The following is a 14617-nucleotide window of genomic DNA, read 5'->3' on the forward strand; positions in this document are numbered from 1 at the left end:
AGCTAGTTTCTACGCTACTTAAATAAAGCTTAATAAATATTTTATATCTAAAATAGAATATAAACTTTTAGTAGAATAGACTTTTAGAAGCTTAAACCTAGATTATAAAGCTTATAAATAAGTATAGATACGCAAGTATAGTAGAGCTATAGATTCTAGCTTATTTAGTAGATATTTTAACCTCTTTACTAAATAGCTTTAATCTATAACTACTTCTTAAGAACTATATAAAGAAAAACTATATAGATAGAAAAGTAGTACATAAGATAATAAATAGCTTAAGAATAGATATATATAAATTAGGTTTTAAAAAGTTAATCTAGCTAGTACTTTATAATATCTTAGTAAAAGCTACTACTAAGTTTAATAAGCTAAAGTTAATTAAGCTTAAAAAAAGGCTACTATATAATAATATAGCCTAGAGATAAAGTATTAAGAAAAGAGTATCTTAAGATAAAAAAATATTCTATAAAGTAATATAAGAGGCTTATAAAAACTATAATAGAAAAGAATTTTCTAAAAAGATAGCTAATAGTTTTTATTAGCGCAAAACTATAAGTAAAGATAAGTATTATCTTAAGAAAAATTATTTATAAAAGTTTACTCTAAGCTTTAAGTAGCTATAAGCTTAGCGTATTATTAAGAATTCTAATAGTAAAGCTAGAAAGAGCTAAAAAGTAAAATAAACGTAGAAGATAGAAGTAAAGAATATAAAAGAAAGCTTTTTCTCTATAAAGTAGTATAAGAATAGCGTAGTATTTAATAAGAAAGACTTAGTTAAAGTTATAGAAGACTACTATAAGATTCTAGAGAGTATTAACTAGGCTAGTTAACCTAGCTTTAACTATATAGATCTTATATCTATACTTCTACTAGCTAATAAGAATATTAACTTTTAAGAGTTAGTAGATATCTTTCTTATATTTTCTAAGTCTATTATAACTACGTTAATATATAGTATAAAAGTAGAGTTAAAGAAGTTTATTATTAATTATAAAGTTACTAGAGACTAGCTATCTAATAATTATAAATATTTTATAAACTTTATTTCTTTCTAATAGACTAATAGAAGCTCTAAATAGCCTTTTTAGTATACTAAGGCTAAAGGTAAAGTGCTACTCTTCTTTATATAGAGTAATAGTTACTAGTTAGTAGTTAAGATTAATCTCTAAGCTAATATAATAAAAGAGACTAGCTAATATAGTAGTATTATAATATATAATATATATTCTAATAGTATAGATAATATAGTTAAAAATAGTATATAGATCTTACTATAGCTTATAAGTAATTACTTAACTTTAGTAATATTATTAGAGTATATTTAGCTACTTTAATAGATTATAAAGAAACCTTACTACTTAGCACTATTTATTAATAACTTACGTTCTCTAGCTATATTTATTATAGTATATTATATAAATAATAAAATACTACTAAGTATAATTAAAAAGAATAAGAAACTACGTAGCTTTACTTAGTTATATAAGTAGATGTACACTAGTAACTTACTAGCTTAACTAAAGAATTTAGTAGAAGTACTTATAAAGAAGAGAAAAGTTAAAAATATTTCTAAAAAATCTACTACTCTACTATCTAGTAACTACTTAATAGTTTTAAAGGTTAGATACTTTAAAAGCTAAAAGGCTACTATTAAGTTATCTTATCTTATACTACTTATAGTATCTACTAGACTAAGCTTTTATATAGTACTATCTATTTATAATAGAGTTAGTATAGTAATATTAAAAAGCCTCTAGATAACGTAGATCTTTTAGCGCTTAAAAGCTAAGTAAAGTAGTTTTTATAATAGTAGTATAAAAGTTATATTAACACTATTCTACGCGCGTAATATAGTAGTGCTAAATTAGATATAAAAGATCTTCTATAGTATAGGCGTACTTAGGTAGACTATAACGTATTATACTATATATATAAAGTAGCTAAAGATATTTAAGCTTATTATATAATAGTAATATAACTTCTAATCTTAGAAAGTTAATCTATAAAGGTTATATTACTACTATTTTAACTAATAAGTGCGTAGCTTTATATAGCTAATTAGCTTCTTTACTTCTCTACCTCTAGCTAGTATATATATACTATACTATTTATATCTACTTTTTATTAATTTTAAAACTATTTTACTTTATCTTAAAGTAAAATAAATAAGTCTATTCTTTACGCGTAAGATAATCTTACTAAAGTATATTTATTATAATACTCTACTATTTCTTAAGAGAAAATAATAAGAGTACTTAGATATATAAAAGTAGTTATATACTAGTTTAATAATAATACTTATAGCTAACTTCTAAATATAAACTAATTATCTTCTATAACTATAAATTCTACTAATATTTCTATAGCTTAGATACTCTAGTACTCTATTTAAAAGCTAACTATATCTATAATAACTTTATATATAGTTATTCTAGTAGTTAGTACTAGCCTTATATAGATTCTAAAATTAAACACTAGAACCTAAGACGTAATTATATATCTAGAGAATAGGTAGGTATTATAGAAAGTAGTACTTAATATAATCTAGTAAATAGCTAGAGATCTAGTAGCTTCTAGACTAAACTAATATATTATTACTAATATACTATAAGTAGCTATAGAGGCTAGTGCTAAAATACTAGAGTTTATAGAAGATATATAGATAAAAGTAGATATTTACTAAACTTACCTTATACTTAGATTAGGCTATCTTTATATAGTTTTCTTTAGTAATAGTTATAATAAGCTTATTACTAATAAATAGTTATAGATAAGAAGAATAATATAGAAGACTTATAATAAGAACTCTACTACTTATATTAATAAGCTATAGCTTAGATTAATATCTATAATATAAACACTAGTAGAGAAGTATAATAATAAAGTTACTAATAAAACTTAGGCTATAATTCTAATACTAAAAGGTAATAAAGCGCTATAACTAGAGCTATAACTAAAGCTACTATTCTAAGATTACTAATTAGACTAAAAAGTAGAAATACTAGATAAAGACACTATATCTACTTCTAGGTAGAATACGTTATAATTAATCTAAGAAATAAGTAAAGCTAAAGCGTTACTTATATATATAGTAGGTATAATTTCTAGTAACTATACTATACTATAAACACTTTTAGCTTAGAAAAAGAAGTATAAAAAAGAAGTAAATAATAAATTATATCTATTAGAGGTAGTAATAAAATTATCTACTCTAAGCGCTTATTTTTCTATATCTAAGAAATAAGTAATCTACGCTAAGGTAGTAAATGTAGTAAAAGAGAATAGAGAAGAAGTAGTAAGACTACTAGCTTTTATTTATAGTAGTAGATAGTACTATTTAGAAATTATAGTAAAGAATCTCTTATATAAGATATTTTAATATACTTTAGATAAGTAGTCTCTACTAAGATAGTTTTATAGTAAAAGTTATAGAAAGTAATAGTTAGAATAGTATAAAATTCTTTTAGAAAATAAGAAATAATAAATTTAGTTAGAAGTAAGATTACTAAAAGAAGAGGTATTAGAAATATAGTAGTAGTGTTTATATTCTTAGTATATCTACTTTCTTTTCTTTTAGAGAAAGTAAATAGATTTAACTTATTATAGTAAAGTGTTAATATAGAGTAAAGTAATAAAACGTAGTTAGTAACTCTATATAGTAATCTTATTATAGGTATATTTTCTAAACACTATATACTTACTATATATAACTATAGAATTTAATAAAACTCTCTCTCTCTAATATTTACTATAGATATAGTGCTTTAATAATAATAATAACGTGCTTATAGAGAATAATAGTAATAGAGAATAGATCTAACTTATTACTTTACTAGTTAGCTTAAATCTTACTATATATCTATATATTCTATTTTATTCTTACTTATAGATCTTTTTTTTATTATCTTTTTATATTCTTCTTCTAGACTTTTTCTTACGTAGAAAGATACTATAGCTATAATCTTACTTTAGTATAAAGTATAAAACTACTTCTTAAAGCTATAGTCTTAAAGTTTTTAATAATATATAGTGTATATACTTAACTTACCTAGATTATATTAGATTTTATAGGCTACTATCTATAAAACTTAGATCTAGTACTACTAGATCTTATAGGCTATTATCTATAAAACTTAGATCTAGTACTACTAGATCTTATAAGTTACTATTTATAAAGCTTAGACCTAGTACTACTAGATCTTATAGGCTATTATCTATAAGACTTAGACCTAGTACTACTAGATCTTATAGGTTACTATTTATAAGGCTTAGACCTAGTACTATAGAATATTATAAGCTAGAGTTTATAAAAGTATAAACCTAGTACTACTTAGTTCTATAGACTATTATATATAAGTACTAAACTTAGTACTACTAAGTATTGCGTATTTACACTAGCTACTAATATAAATCTTTAGAATTTAGATCTACTAGAATATATTACTAGAGTAATTTTTCTCTTTTTTTTAAGTATTTCTACCTATTCTAAAGTGTGTAGAAAGTACTTTTTAACGCTTTATAATCTATTTATATAAATAAAGTAAATAAATACTAGATAACCTATTAGTAGAAATTTAGAAAAATAGCTCTTTAGTGCTATAGCTAATACGCTATCTTAGAAAGTTACTATACCTAGATATACTTAAAGCTAAGTAAAGAAGCTAGAGTATTTTTTACTAAGCTTAGTACTAATTAGATCTTTAGCGTTCTTTAGCTTAGCTTCTATAAAATTAACTAAAGTTAATTATCTATTAATGCTATTACTTTAGCTTTCTATTAGAATAAAAATAGTATAGATTAGATAACTATATAAGAATATATAGTTATATAGTATCTTTATAACTACTTAACTTTCTTTTATCTATTCTAAGAGTATAAGTAGTTATTCTATAGTAGTAGCTAAATATATAGCTACTTTATTAATTAGTTTAGAAGTACTATAAATAGAGGTAAGCTTCTAGTAGAGAAACTTAATAGTTTTAATATACATTTTTAGTTAGACGTCTTAGTACTTAATCTAACTTATAGTAAACTATACTATCTTAGTATTTATTATTTAAAAGAAGAATTATACTATAAATAGTGTAATTAATTTAGAGTCTTTATAGAAGATAAATAACTTTCTAGTATATATATATCTATTAGCTTTTATAGTAATATACTTTCTATAGACTATTTTTTTATATAAAAAGTAGAGAAACTTATTAACTTTAATATTACTAGCTACTATATTAAAAATATAGGTATAATAGAAAGTTCTTAATACTCTCTTAGTTATACTATTAAAAACCTCTATAGTTATAAAGTTAGTAATTCTAATAGCTAATATTTCTTTACTAATACTAGTAGCTTTTTTAATTAGAAAGAGCTATATATTAATAACGTAAAGTAAAGAAAGTACGTATACTAGATTATTAGTATAATATTATATTACGTTAATAGTAGTTAGTAAGATAATAACTTAAGGTATATATAATATTATAATTACAGTAGGGTGACAAAAAGAAAGAGACATTTAAAAAGTTATCTTTTTTAAAGCTATATATCTAAACGAATAGACTAGCTAGAACTAAGATTTTTAGTGTTTTAAAAAGCTAAGAACTTCTTCTTTAAGTTAGCCTCTTTAGAATTTTGCTTAGTAAGCTTTAACTTGCGTAACGTTAGCAGTGTTCGAGTATACTAAAAAGCTCTGCTCTTTTTAGCCTACATCTTTTTGTTTACAGTATCGATTTCGCTAAAATTTTAATATGCTATTATATACACCTAGATCTATTACTAGTTTGAATTAGAAGTTATTCTATCTGTTTTTGCAATAGTTAGATTAAAAAGTTGTTTTTTAAGCTTTTTGTATTATAAGCTAGCTAGATCTAGTAACTAGTACTTAGTATACTAACCCTTAGCTCTTTTTACTGCCTTATAACGCCTAGGTAAGCTTTTAATGCAGTTATCTATTAATTCCTGCGGTATAGCTGCCCACTCTTCTAGAATAGCAGTAGAAAACAGATCTACTGCTTTCTTACTAGCTCCTACGCCTAAGGAGCTAGTAGGTCTTCTTGCTAGCCTATTCTTTAGTAAACCCTAGACGTTTTTTATAGGATTTAGATCTGGGCTATAGGTAGGATGCTTAAAGAGAGAGATCCTATTCCTTCTAAACTAATTGAAAACGGCTAGGGTTTTGTGAATCTTAGCGTTATCTTGCTAAAATTTCCACCTTAGATAGAAGAGGATATTAGCTTTCTAAATATAAAAAAATTTTTAAAAAATAATAAGAATTGACTAAGTTATAGTTGTTTAAAGTTGAAATTAAAAGAATTCTTTCTTACCTCTTTTAAAAAGGGGTTTAACTATAGGAGTTAAAACCTCTCTTATATATCTTGTATTTGTAAAGCTTCTAGGCTCTTGTAGAGTCTTAGTTATATATAACTTAGATCTTCTACCTATCTAGATAGCTCCCTAAACAGAGATAGTAATGTCGCGGGCTATAACTTAGTTAGTAAGCTAGCTAAAAATAATCTAAAAAACTAGAAAAATACTAGATTTTCTAGAGAATAATTTAGCTTATTTAGAATTTTTTTAAACGTACTAGTATTAGTTGTAGAGACTTGTTTAGGCCTGGTCTTCTAATTTCTTCTCTTTCTAACGTATTCTTGCCTAGCACTGTGCCTACGCTGTACAGAAGACTTGTCTAAAAATATAACTTTGTTAAAGTTTATATTTCTAATATTTTTAAGAGTCTTCTTAGCGTATTTTCTTCTAAACAAAGCCTTTTCTTTGTTTAAAAGCTGCTTTTTCTTAGCAGTAGAAATAGAGTATTTCTCTGCTCTTAATAGGCGTTGTAGAGATCTAGTAGAGAAGTCTAGATTATTCTCTTCTAGAATACGTTAATTTGTCTTTTTAGGACTGCGTTCTAGATCTCTATTAACTACTCTAGTAGCTCTTTTAGAGATCTTTAAAGGCTGGCCTAGTTTAGGCTTAGAAAGAGTAGTAGAAGTGTTTTTTTTCTTTTTAATACGTTGTAGAGCGTTTGTAATAGACTTAGAAGACTTTTCTAGTATAGTACTAATAGCACTAGTAGATAGTTGTTGCAAAGATAGAGTGTAAACTTGTTTTTCGAATTTTGAAAGTTCTGCCGACATAGAGAGATAATAGAGAAGAGAAAAGTTAGACTTAGAAAGAGAAAAATATATAGAATAAGACTAAAAGAAGCTTACGTAATTTTAGCGCCTTTTTTTAGCGTACTTTTTTTTCTTTTAATTTTTTAAAATTGTTTAGATAAGAAACTATAGTCGAAATTCTGCTTACGTAAGTATTATATAAGCTAGTATTACGTAATTTTTTTCTAGAACTTTTTACACGCTAGTTAAAAAGATGTAGCTATATTAAACTAGGCTTTTTTTTTACTCTATGTTTAACGTTACTTTTCTTCTTATACCTGCTTACTAAGCAAAAGCTTAGATAAGCTAACTTAAAGAGGAAGTTCTTAGCTTTCTAGAAAACTAAAAATCTTAGTTCTAGCTAGTCTAGTTATTTAGATATATAGCTTTAAAAAAGGTTACTTTTTAAATGTCTCTTTCTTTTTGTCACCCTACTGTAGTATTCTAGACCTCTAGCCTAACTATAAAGTATTATTTCTAGCGTAATACGCTAGTAGATATACTATACTATAGATAGAGATATAATAGAAAAGTAGTAATACTATAGAGTTACTAAGACGTAGCTTTATTATAAATTCTAATTCTAATATTAACTTAGCTTTAGAGCTTAGATATAAGTATAAGTAGTTAAACGCTTTATATAAAAGTTATAAAAATAAAGAAACTAGTTACTTAGTAGAAAGAATAGAGATTTCTTTTTTAATATTAGACTAGTTAATTATTTCTAATATATAAAGTAAAACTTTAGAAGATATAATAGAAACTCTATAATATAAGAATTAGTAAGTAATATAAATAGCGTACTATAGAAATATATAGTTATTTAGACTATATATAAATAAAAAAAAGTTTTAATTACTTTCTAAAGAATTTATAATATATAAAGACGTATATAGTAATAGTAGTAGTAGTAAAAGAATATTTATATCTTCTCTACTTAAATAGCTCTATTACAAAACTTAATATTATTCTATATACGTATAGTACCTTACTAACTACTAGAATTAGCTAGTTAAGAATCTATAGTATAACTCTTTAGAAAAAGATAAAGTAGATAGCTTTTTATAATATAAAGGCTATAGTTTACTTTTTTAAGTAAAGGTATAGGTTTTAAAAGTACTTATAAGTAATTAAATAGTAATATAAGTAGAGAATATAGCGCTTAGATAGTAATTTCTCTTTAGAAATATTTACTAAGACTTAGAGTAGTTTAGTAATATTTTAATAAGTAAGCTCTTAGCTTAGCTTTTCTAAGCTCTCTATATTATACTAAGATTCTAGACTTTTAGAAGATATTTAGTGTATAGTTAAATAGTTTATAAATACATAGAAAGATAAAAAGTAATAAATAGATTAAATAGTAGCTATATAAGTAGTAGGTAAATTAAGTTATATATATAAGTAGTAGAAGTAGTAGAAAATAGCTAGAGTACTTATAATACGTAATAAAAAGTAGCTACGCTTTTTATTAAAGATAAGTATAAACTATTTAGTTAAATATAAAATACGCTAAGCTCTTCTTAGATAAGATATTATTATATCTTACTATATATTACTTATCTTGCGTAAGATATTATAAAGTCTTACTATATTCTAGTCTATCTATATAATATAAACATGTTTAGATTTCTATTATATATCTCTTTAATCTTAACTAAATATCTAGTATAAGAACTACTTACTATCTTTTAAAGGCGCCTCTCTTTCTCTTCTACTAGTAGATATAGCTTACTAGTATTACTTATATAGTAATAGAACTCTTTAAGTATACTAAGCTAAATCTAATCTAACTATCTAACTATCTACTATACCTAATACTTAAAAATTATAGAAAGAAAGTAACTCTTCTAATAATAAACTACTTTAAACGTAAGTTTATTATTATCTATTAGTTATTAGCTCTAGCTCTACTATAACTAAAATAACTAAAAAAGCTTAGCTAACTATAAATATAAAAGTTAAAAGTAATAACACTAAAGTAGAAGAGCTTAGATATAAGACTAAGACTAAAAGTGCTAGTAAGAATAATATTCTAGAGCTATATTATCTTTAGTTTTAAGAAAACGCTAATACTAACGTAGTTTTAGAAAGAAATAATAAGAGTAAAAGTAATAAGCTTAGATAATAAAAGTCTTAACTTTAAGAAGACGCTAATACTAATATAGTTATATAATCTAATAATAGTACTACTAGTTTTTAAAATAATAGTAGAGTTAGTTTAGTTAGTAATAATATTAACTTCTTATATAAAACTAACTTAGCTTTATCTAATAGTTTATAAACTAATAATATATAGTATAATAATAGAGTTCTATCTAATAAAGTAGATATAAACTTTAGTGCGTTTACTAAAAACGTTTATATATAATTAGCGCTTAAAGCTCTTTACTATATTATAAACTACTACTAGATAGTAATCTACTTACTATAATATAATACTAATTAGATACTAAATAATATATAAAAGAATAATCTTAAGACTCTATATTTCTACTTAGAAAGCGTAGAAATAGAAATTAATAGTAAAGAGCTTCTAAAGAAAAAGTAAAAAACTAGCTAAATAGATAAGTCTCTAACTAAGAAAGAGAAAAGCTTTTTTTTTTCTATTCTTTAGCTAATAGAGTTATTACTATTAGAAGATCTCTTAAGATATATTAAAAAGCATAGCACTAATATATAAGTATTTCTTACTTTTCTTACTAAAAATTATAATATCTCTACTTACGTTAATTTTACCTTTAGTAGATATAGTAATACTCTTATCTACTACTACTAATACACTAAAACTATATAATAGTAAACTATTATAAATAATCTACGTATACTATTCTAGTATTAGCTATAGTATAATATTATCTAAGTCTATTACCTAGACTATTCTAGCTATTATATTAGTAAGCTAATATATAATAATATTCTAAACCTTATCTATTTAGTGTAAAGTACTTATTAGCTTATAGATATACTAATTAAATCTATAGTTATAGATATTTATACTTAAAGTGCGTATAGAGTAAAACTTAACGTTCTAGTTATAAAGTTTAGTGTTAGCTACTTATTCTTTCTTAACTAAGTATTAACTTAAAACTTTATTTATAATAAGCTATAATTTTTAGAGCTTTACTATAATAAATCTATAGTATATATCTTAAGTATACTTAAGCTCTTTAATCTAGTCTAAGATAATTCTAAAATCTTAGAGTTAAGTAAGAATCTATATATATACTTTATTATACTAATTAAGCTTATAAAAAAGTATAAGAAAATAGATAAGTAGTATATAGAGATAGCTAAAGAAGAGATTAAAAGAATATTCTAAATACCTAAGTATATAACTTTATATAAATTAACTTATTTACTTAATCTTACTCTTAAAAGCTCTTTCTATTTACTTCTACTATAGTATTAATATAGAGATAAAGAATTATATAATATTATATAGCGTAGTAATAGACTAGCCTCTTATAAAACTACTTTTATTATAGTATTTATTTACTTTGTACATCTACCTAATAGCCTAGGGAAATTAGTGTGGCTAGACAAGATTGTGATAATGCATGGTGATAGGGTTTAGCGAGCTGCACTCCGCCTGTTCCTCGCGCCGTAGATCGTCGCTTCCTTGCGTGTCGTGACCGCCCAAACAAAGGCCCCGTCGAGCCAATTCACCCTCAGATGCGCGTCGCCGTCTGATGCACGACCGCCCAAGCTGCAGCTCCTTTGCCCCTTCACCGTCACCACTCTAGACCGCACTCACCCCGCTCAATCGCGCGCTCACGTCCCTTTTTTGATAGCGGCCGGATCCCCGTTCCGCAGTCGCAGCAGAGAATCCCTACCAACCACGCGATATTCACCTCACCTCGTTCTCCCCCAGCAAGCAGGCGCGCCTAGTGCCATGACGTCTTTCTGAGATGTCTGCTAGCCATCGCAAACCTCCTCCACCACTGACCTGGAGGCCGCGATGTCGCTTACGCCCTCCAATCCCCGGATGATGAGCCCAGCCATCGGGTCCGGCATCAAGCTCAATCCCTCTCCCTCCCCATTCTTCAAGACGACCCCGCGCTCGCCCGTCAAGGCTGGACGCGCCGAAGCCAGCCTTGCCTTGCGCCAGGTCATCGGCACCACGACCAATTCGGCCAATGCCTTTGACAGCCTGCCGTCGGCGAGCACCTTTGGCTACACGGCGGGTGCTGCCGCTGTCATTGCGTGCATAGACGACCAAGGCCGTGTCACCCAGCGCTTCTACCGCGCACGCCCAACCACCAACCCCATTAATCCTTCGGCTTCCATCTATGGCGGGCCATCCACCCCGACCCAGAATGAGAGTCGCAACCGCACCGCCGTGTCGTTGCGCGACGCCGGCTTCGGGGGCTCACCACTGCCGTCGCCCAGTGCGCCCGACTGGGCAGACTCGCCAAGCAACAGAGCTTGGAACATGAAAGAGAAGATCAAGGCGGCAACCTGTGTCAGTTTCAGCCCGGATGGGAAATTCTTTGCCGTCGGAGAGGTGAGACTTGTTTCGACTTCATGCTGCATCGTCCTAACTTATTCCAGACGGGCTACAAACCGCGTGTACTCATCTTCTCTGCCTCTTCAGACGCCCCCTCGGACACGCCCCTCACGTCTCTCTCAGATCACACCTTCGGCGTCAACTGCGTCGCCTTCAGCCCCGACTCGCGCTTCCTGGCTAGCTTAGGCTCAGCCAACGATGGCTTCTTATACATCTGGCACATCAACTCCCGCACCGGAGCTGCCACGCTGCATGCTAGCAACAAGTGCGTCAGCCACATCAATCGGATGGCATGGATGGGAAACAAGCTCGTCACTGTCGGTGTCCGCCATGTCAAGGTCTGGAAGATCGATGACCTCAACGCCACAATGCGCATTAGCAAGGCGCGCCAGAGCGACGTTTCCTTCCTCTCAGGCTCGACGCACAAGACATTACCAGGGAGAAACTGCATCCTGGAGAATTTGAAGGAGTCTACATTCACAAGCGTCGTCGCTATAGCCCGGAACAAGGCCATCGTGGCTTCCGACAAGGGAGACATATGTCTCATCGACGATACCGAATCCGACCATCGCTTCTCGAGACTAGTTGATGCCGGCTTTCCCGTCAGTTCCCTAGCAGTCGACGTCAAGGGACGACTACACATCGCCGGTAGCCAAGGCGCGCTCAAAACCTTCAACATAAAAGAGATGATTGGAAGACTGACTCCGCCGCCCTCGCCTCCACCGCGCATAGAGTCTCCATCCATCTCGGTCACGGACAGCAGCCAAATCGGTGTGATTGCTTGTCTCAAAGATTACCTTATTACTGTCGATGCACACCGAGCAATTCGACTGTCGCAACTGTGCTCCGAAGACGACGAAGGCGTCGTCGGTAACGTCGTCCACACATTGCCTGCGCACGGGCATGCTGTGTTAGGAGTACACGCTGGCCTCACACAACCGAACGTTTTCGAGGCGTCATATTACACATGGGCAGCTGATGGGACTGTCATCTTCTGGAGTCAAGGATCCTGTAAAGGTTCGCTTCAAGTACAGCTCGAGCAGCTGGAGGATCCCGAGGCCGTTCCGAACGAGCTACGGACAGTTCGTGTCTCTGCCGATGGCGCTTTCCTCGTCGCTGGAGACAAGTATGGCGTTCTGCGGTTCATCAATTGCAACACCAAAACCTGCACATTAGAGTTCAAGGCTCACGCCAGTGAAATCACTAGCATCGCCATACACGAAGAGCCGAATATCACTTTTGTCGCATCCGCCAGTCGAGATCGCACCGTTCAAGTGTTCACCCGATTAGAGCAGACCTGGGATCTACTGCAAACATTGGACGAGCATGTGGGAGCCGTAAACGGGGTTTCCTTCTCACGAAATGGCACTCGTCTAGTCTCGTCTTCCAGCGATCGAAGCCTTGTCGTCCGCGAACTGTTGTCTCTCGAGGAGGCTCGTGGAACGACCCGCGCTTTTGTCATGTCACGCGCTATCATGTTGAAGGCAACTCCAGTGTCGTCAGCCTGGGACGTTGATCAGGATGATGTCTTGCTTGTGTCAACCATCGACCGTCAGGTCCACAAATTCGACATTCGAACAGGTCAAAGTCTCAGCAACTTCCGTGCATGCGACACTGATGGTGGGGATGCCGTTGTTCTATCTTCCCTAGTCCACATACCACGTAATTGGGGCGCTCCACTAATAGCTGGTGTGTCGAGCACCGATAAGTCGATACGCGTTTACGATGAAAGCGGCTCTTTGGTTGCTCGTGACTGGGGCCATACAGAAGGTGTCTCTGATATCGCGCTTGTGGAAACACCTGGGCAAGTGAGTGAAGAGTTGGGCGAGAAGTCACTGGTCACAGTAGCAGTAGACGGGACTATATTTGCATGGGCTTTGGCTTTACAAGCTCCTAATCGTCAAGACATATCAAAGTCGATGGACTTGCTCGCCCCAAATACGCCTTCCAACCAGGATCTGCTATCCAATAAGCCACCTCTTCGCCGCGTATTCTCACAGTCCGAACTAGCACGTTTCCAACGCTCACCCGTGGAGGAGACTCCTCCGAATACTGGGAGCAAGTCACCAAAGCTGCGCAAAAAAGTATCAAAATTCTCCTTGGCTCCAACGCCGAAATTGGATCCATCTCCTATGCCTACAAGTTCACGCGAAGGCCGAATAACAGCATGGAATGGTGGGGGTACAATACGCAAGAACAAGAACCGTTCCCCATCGCCACCTAGTCCTAAGAATCCGCAACTCGGTAAACGTCGCGCCTCAATGGACGCCAGGAGTCGCACGAAAGCACCTGTCAGCGATTCGAGCAAGATCGGAGCGTCGACAGAGAGTTTATGCAGGACACTGCGAGCCTACAGGAAACGTCTCGCAAACACTAGCGATACTATTAGCCCAGAGATAGCAAAAGAGGTTGAAAGAGAGCTCGCGGCTACCGCGAGGGCAATTGGTGAAAGGATAAAATCCAAGGCCTTTGAGGAGACGGTCATGGTCAAATTACTGGATCAGTATTCCGAACGGTTGGTGACCATGCTGGATGAGAAGATCGCAGCTAGCGTTGCACAACGGGTACGCGAAAGTAGCGTTGGCAACTTCTCAGATAGTGCAGATTCGCCCGTTCTTGCACAGCATCCATCAAGAAGTAGAGCAGGCAGTGAGGAAATCGGAACGGGTCGTGTAGATGATTTGGAATCGGGGACCGAAGCCCTGGTCTTAGAGACCACGGAGAGGTGACGATGGAATGAAGGTGTTTAACCACCAACGTGGATACAGGGGCGCAACCCGTCAGGACTTCGGCGCCCGGGTCAGTTTTCATGAGTCATATGGCCAGGTCGGCGTTCAATGGATTATATATCCAGCAAGTAAGCGGCGTTTAGGATAAGAGAGCTCAAAGCTCAGCATGACATGGCGTTTGATGGAGGTTGGCCAATTGGTCGACGAGCAATGCTCCGCTAGTA

The 14617-nt window shown here is 31.9% G+C and overlaps 1 protein-coding gene across 1 annotated transcript; it reads left to right on the forward strand.

Moving 5' to 3' along the window:
* Positions 1 to 11115: 11115 nt before the first annotated feature.
* J4E88_006003 (uncharacterized protein) lies at positions 11116 to 14393 on the forward strand (the record flags this gene model as incomplete). The annotated part of the gene is made up of 2 exons (XM_049399634.1): positions 11116 to 11661; positions 11709 to 14393. 2 exons carry the CDS (start codon positions 11116 to 11118, stop codon positions 14391 to 14393), a joined length of 3231 nt encoding a protein of 1076 aa, XP_049254647.1.
* Between the last annotated feature and the right edge of the window lie 224 nt (positions 14394 to 14617).

This window comes from Alternaria novae-zelandiae, assembly GCF_023758075.1.
Source record: "Alternaria novae-zelandiae strain BMP 2774 chromosome Unknown scaffold_11, whole genome shotgun sequence".
In the NCBI taxonomy this organism is placed as follows: domain Eukaryota; kingdom Fungi; phylum Ascomycota; class Dothideomycetes; order Pleosporales; family Pleosporaceae; genus Alternaria; species Alternaria novae-zelandiae.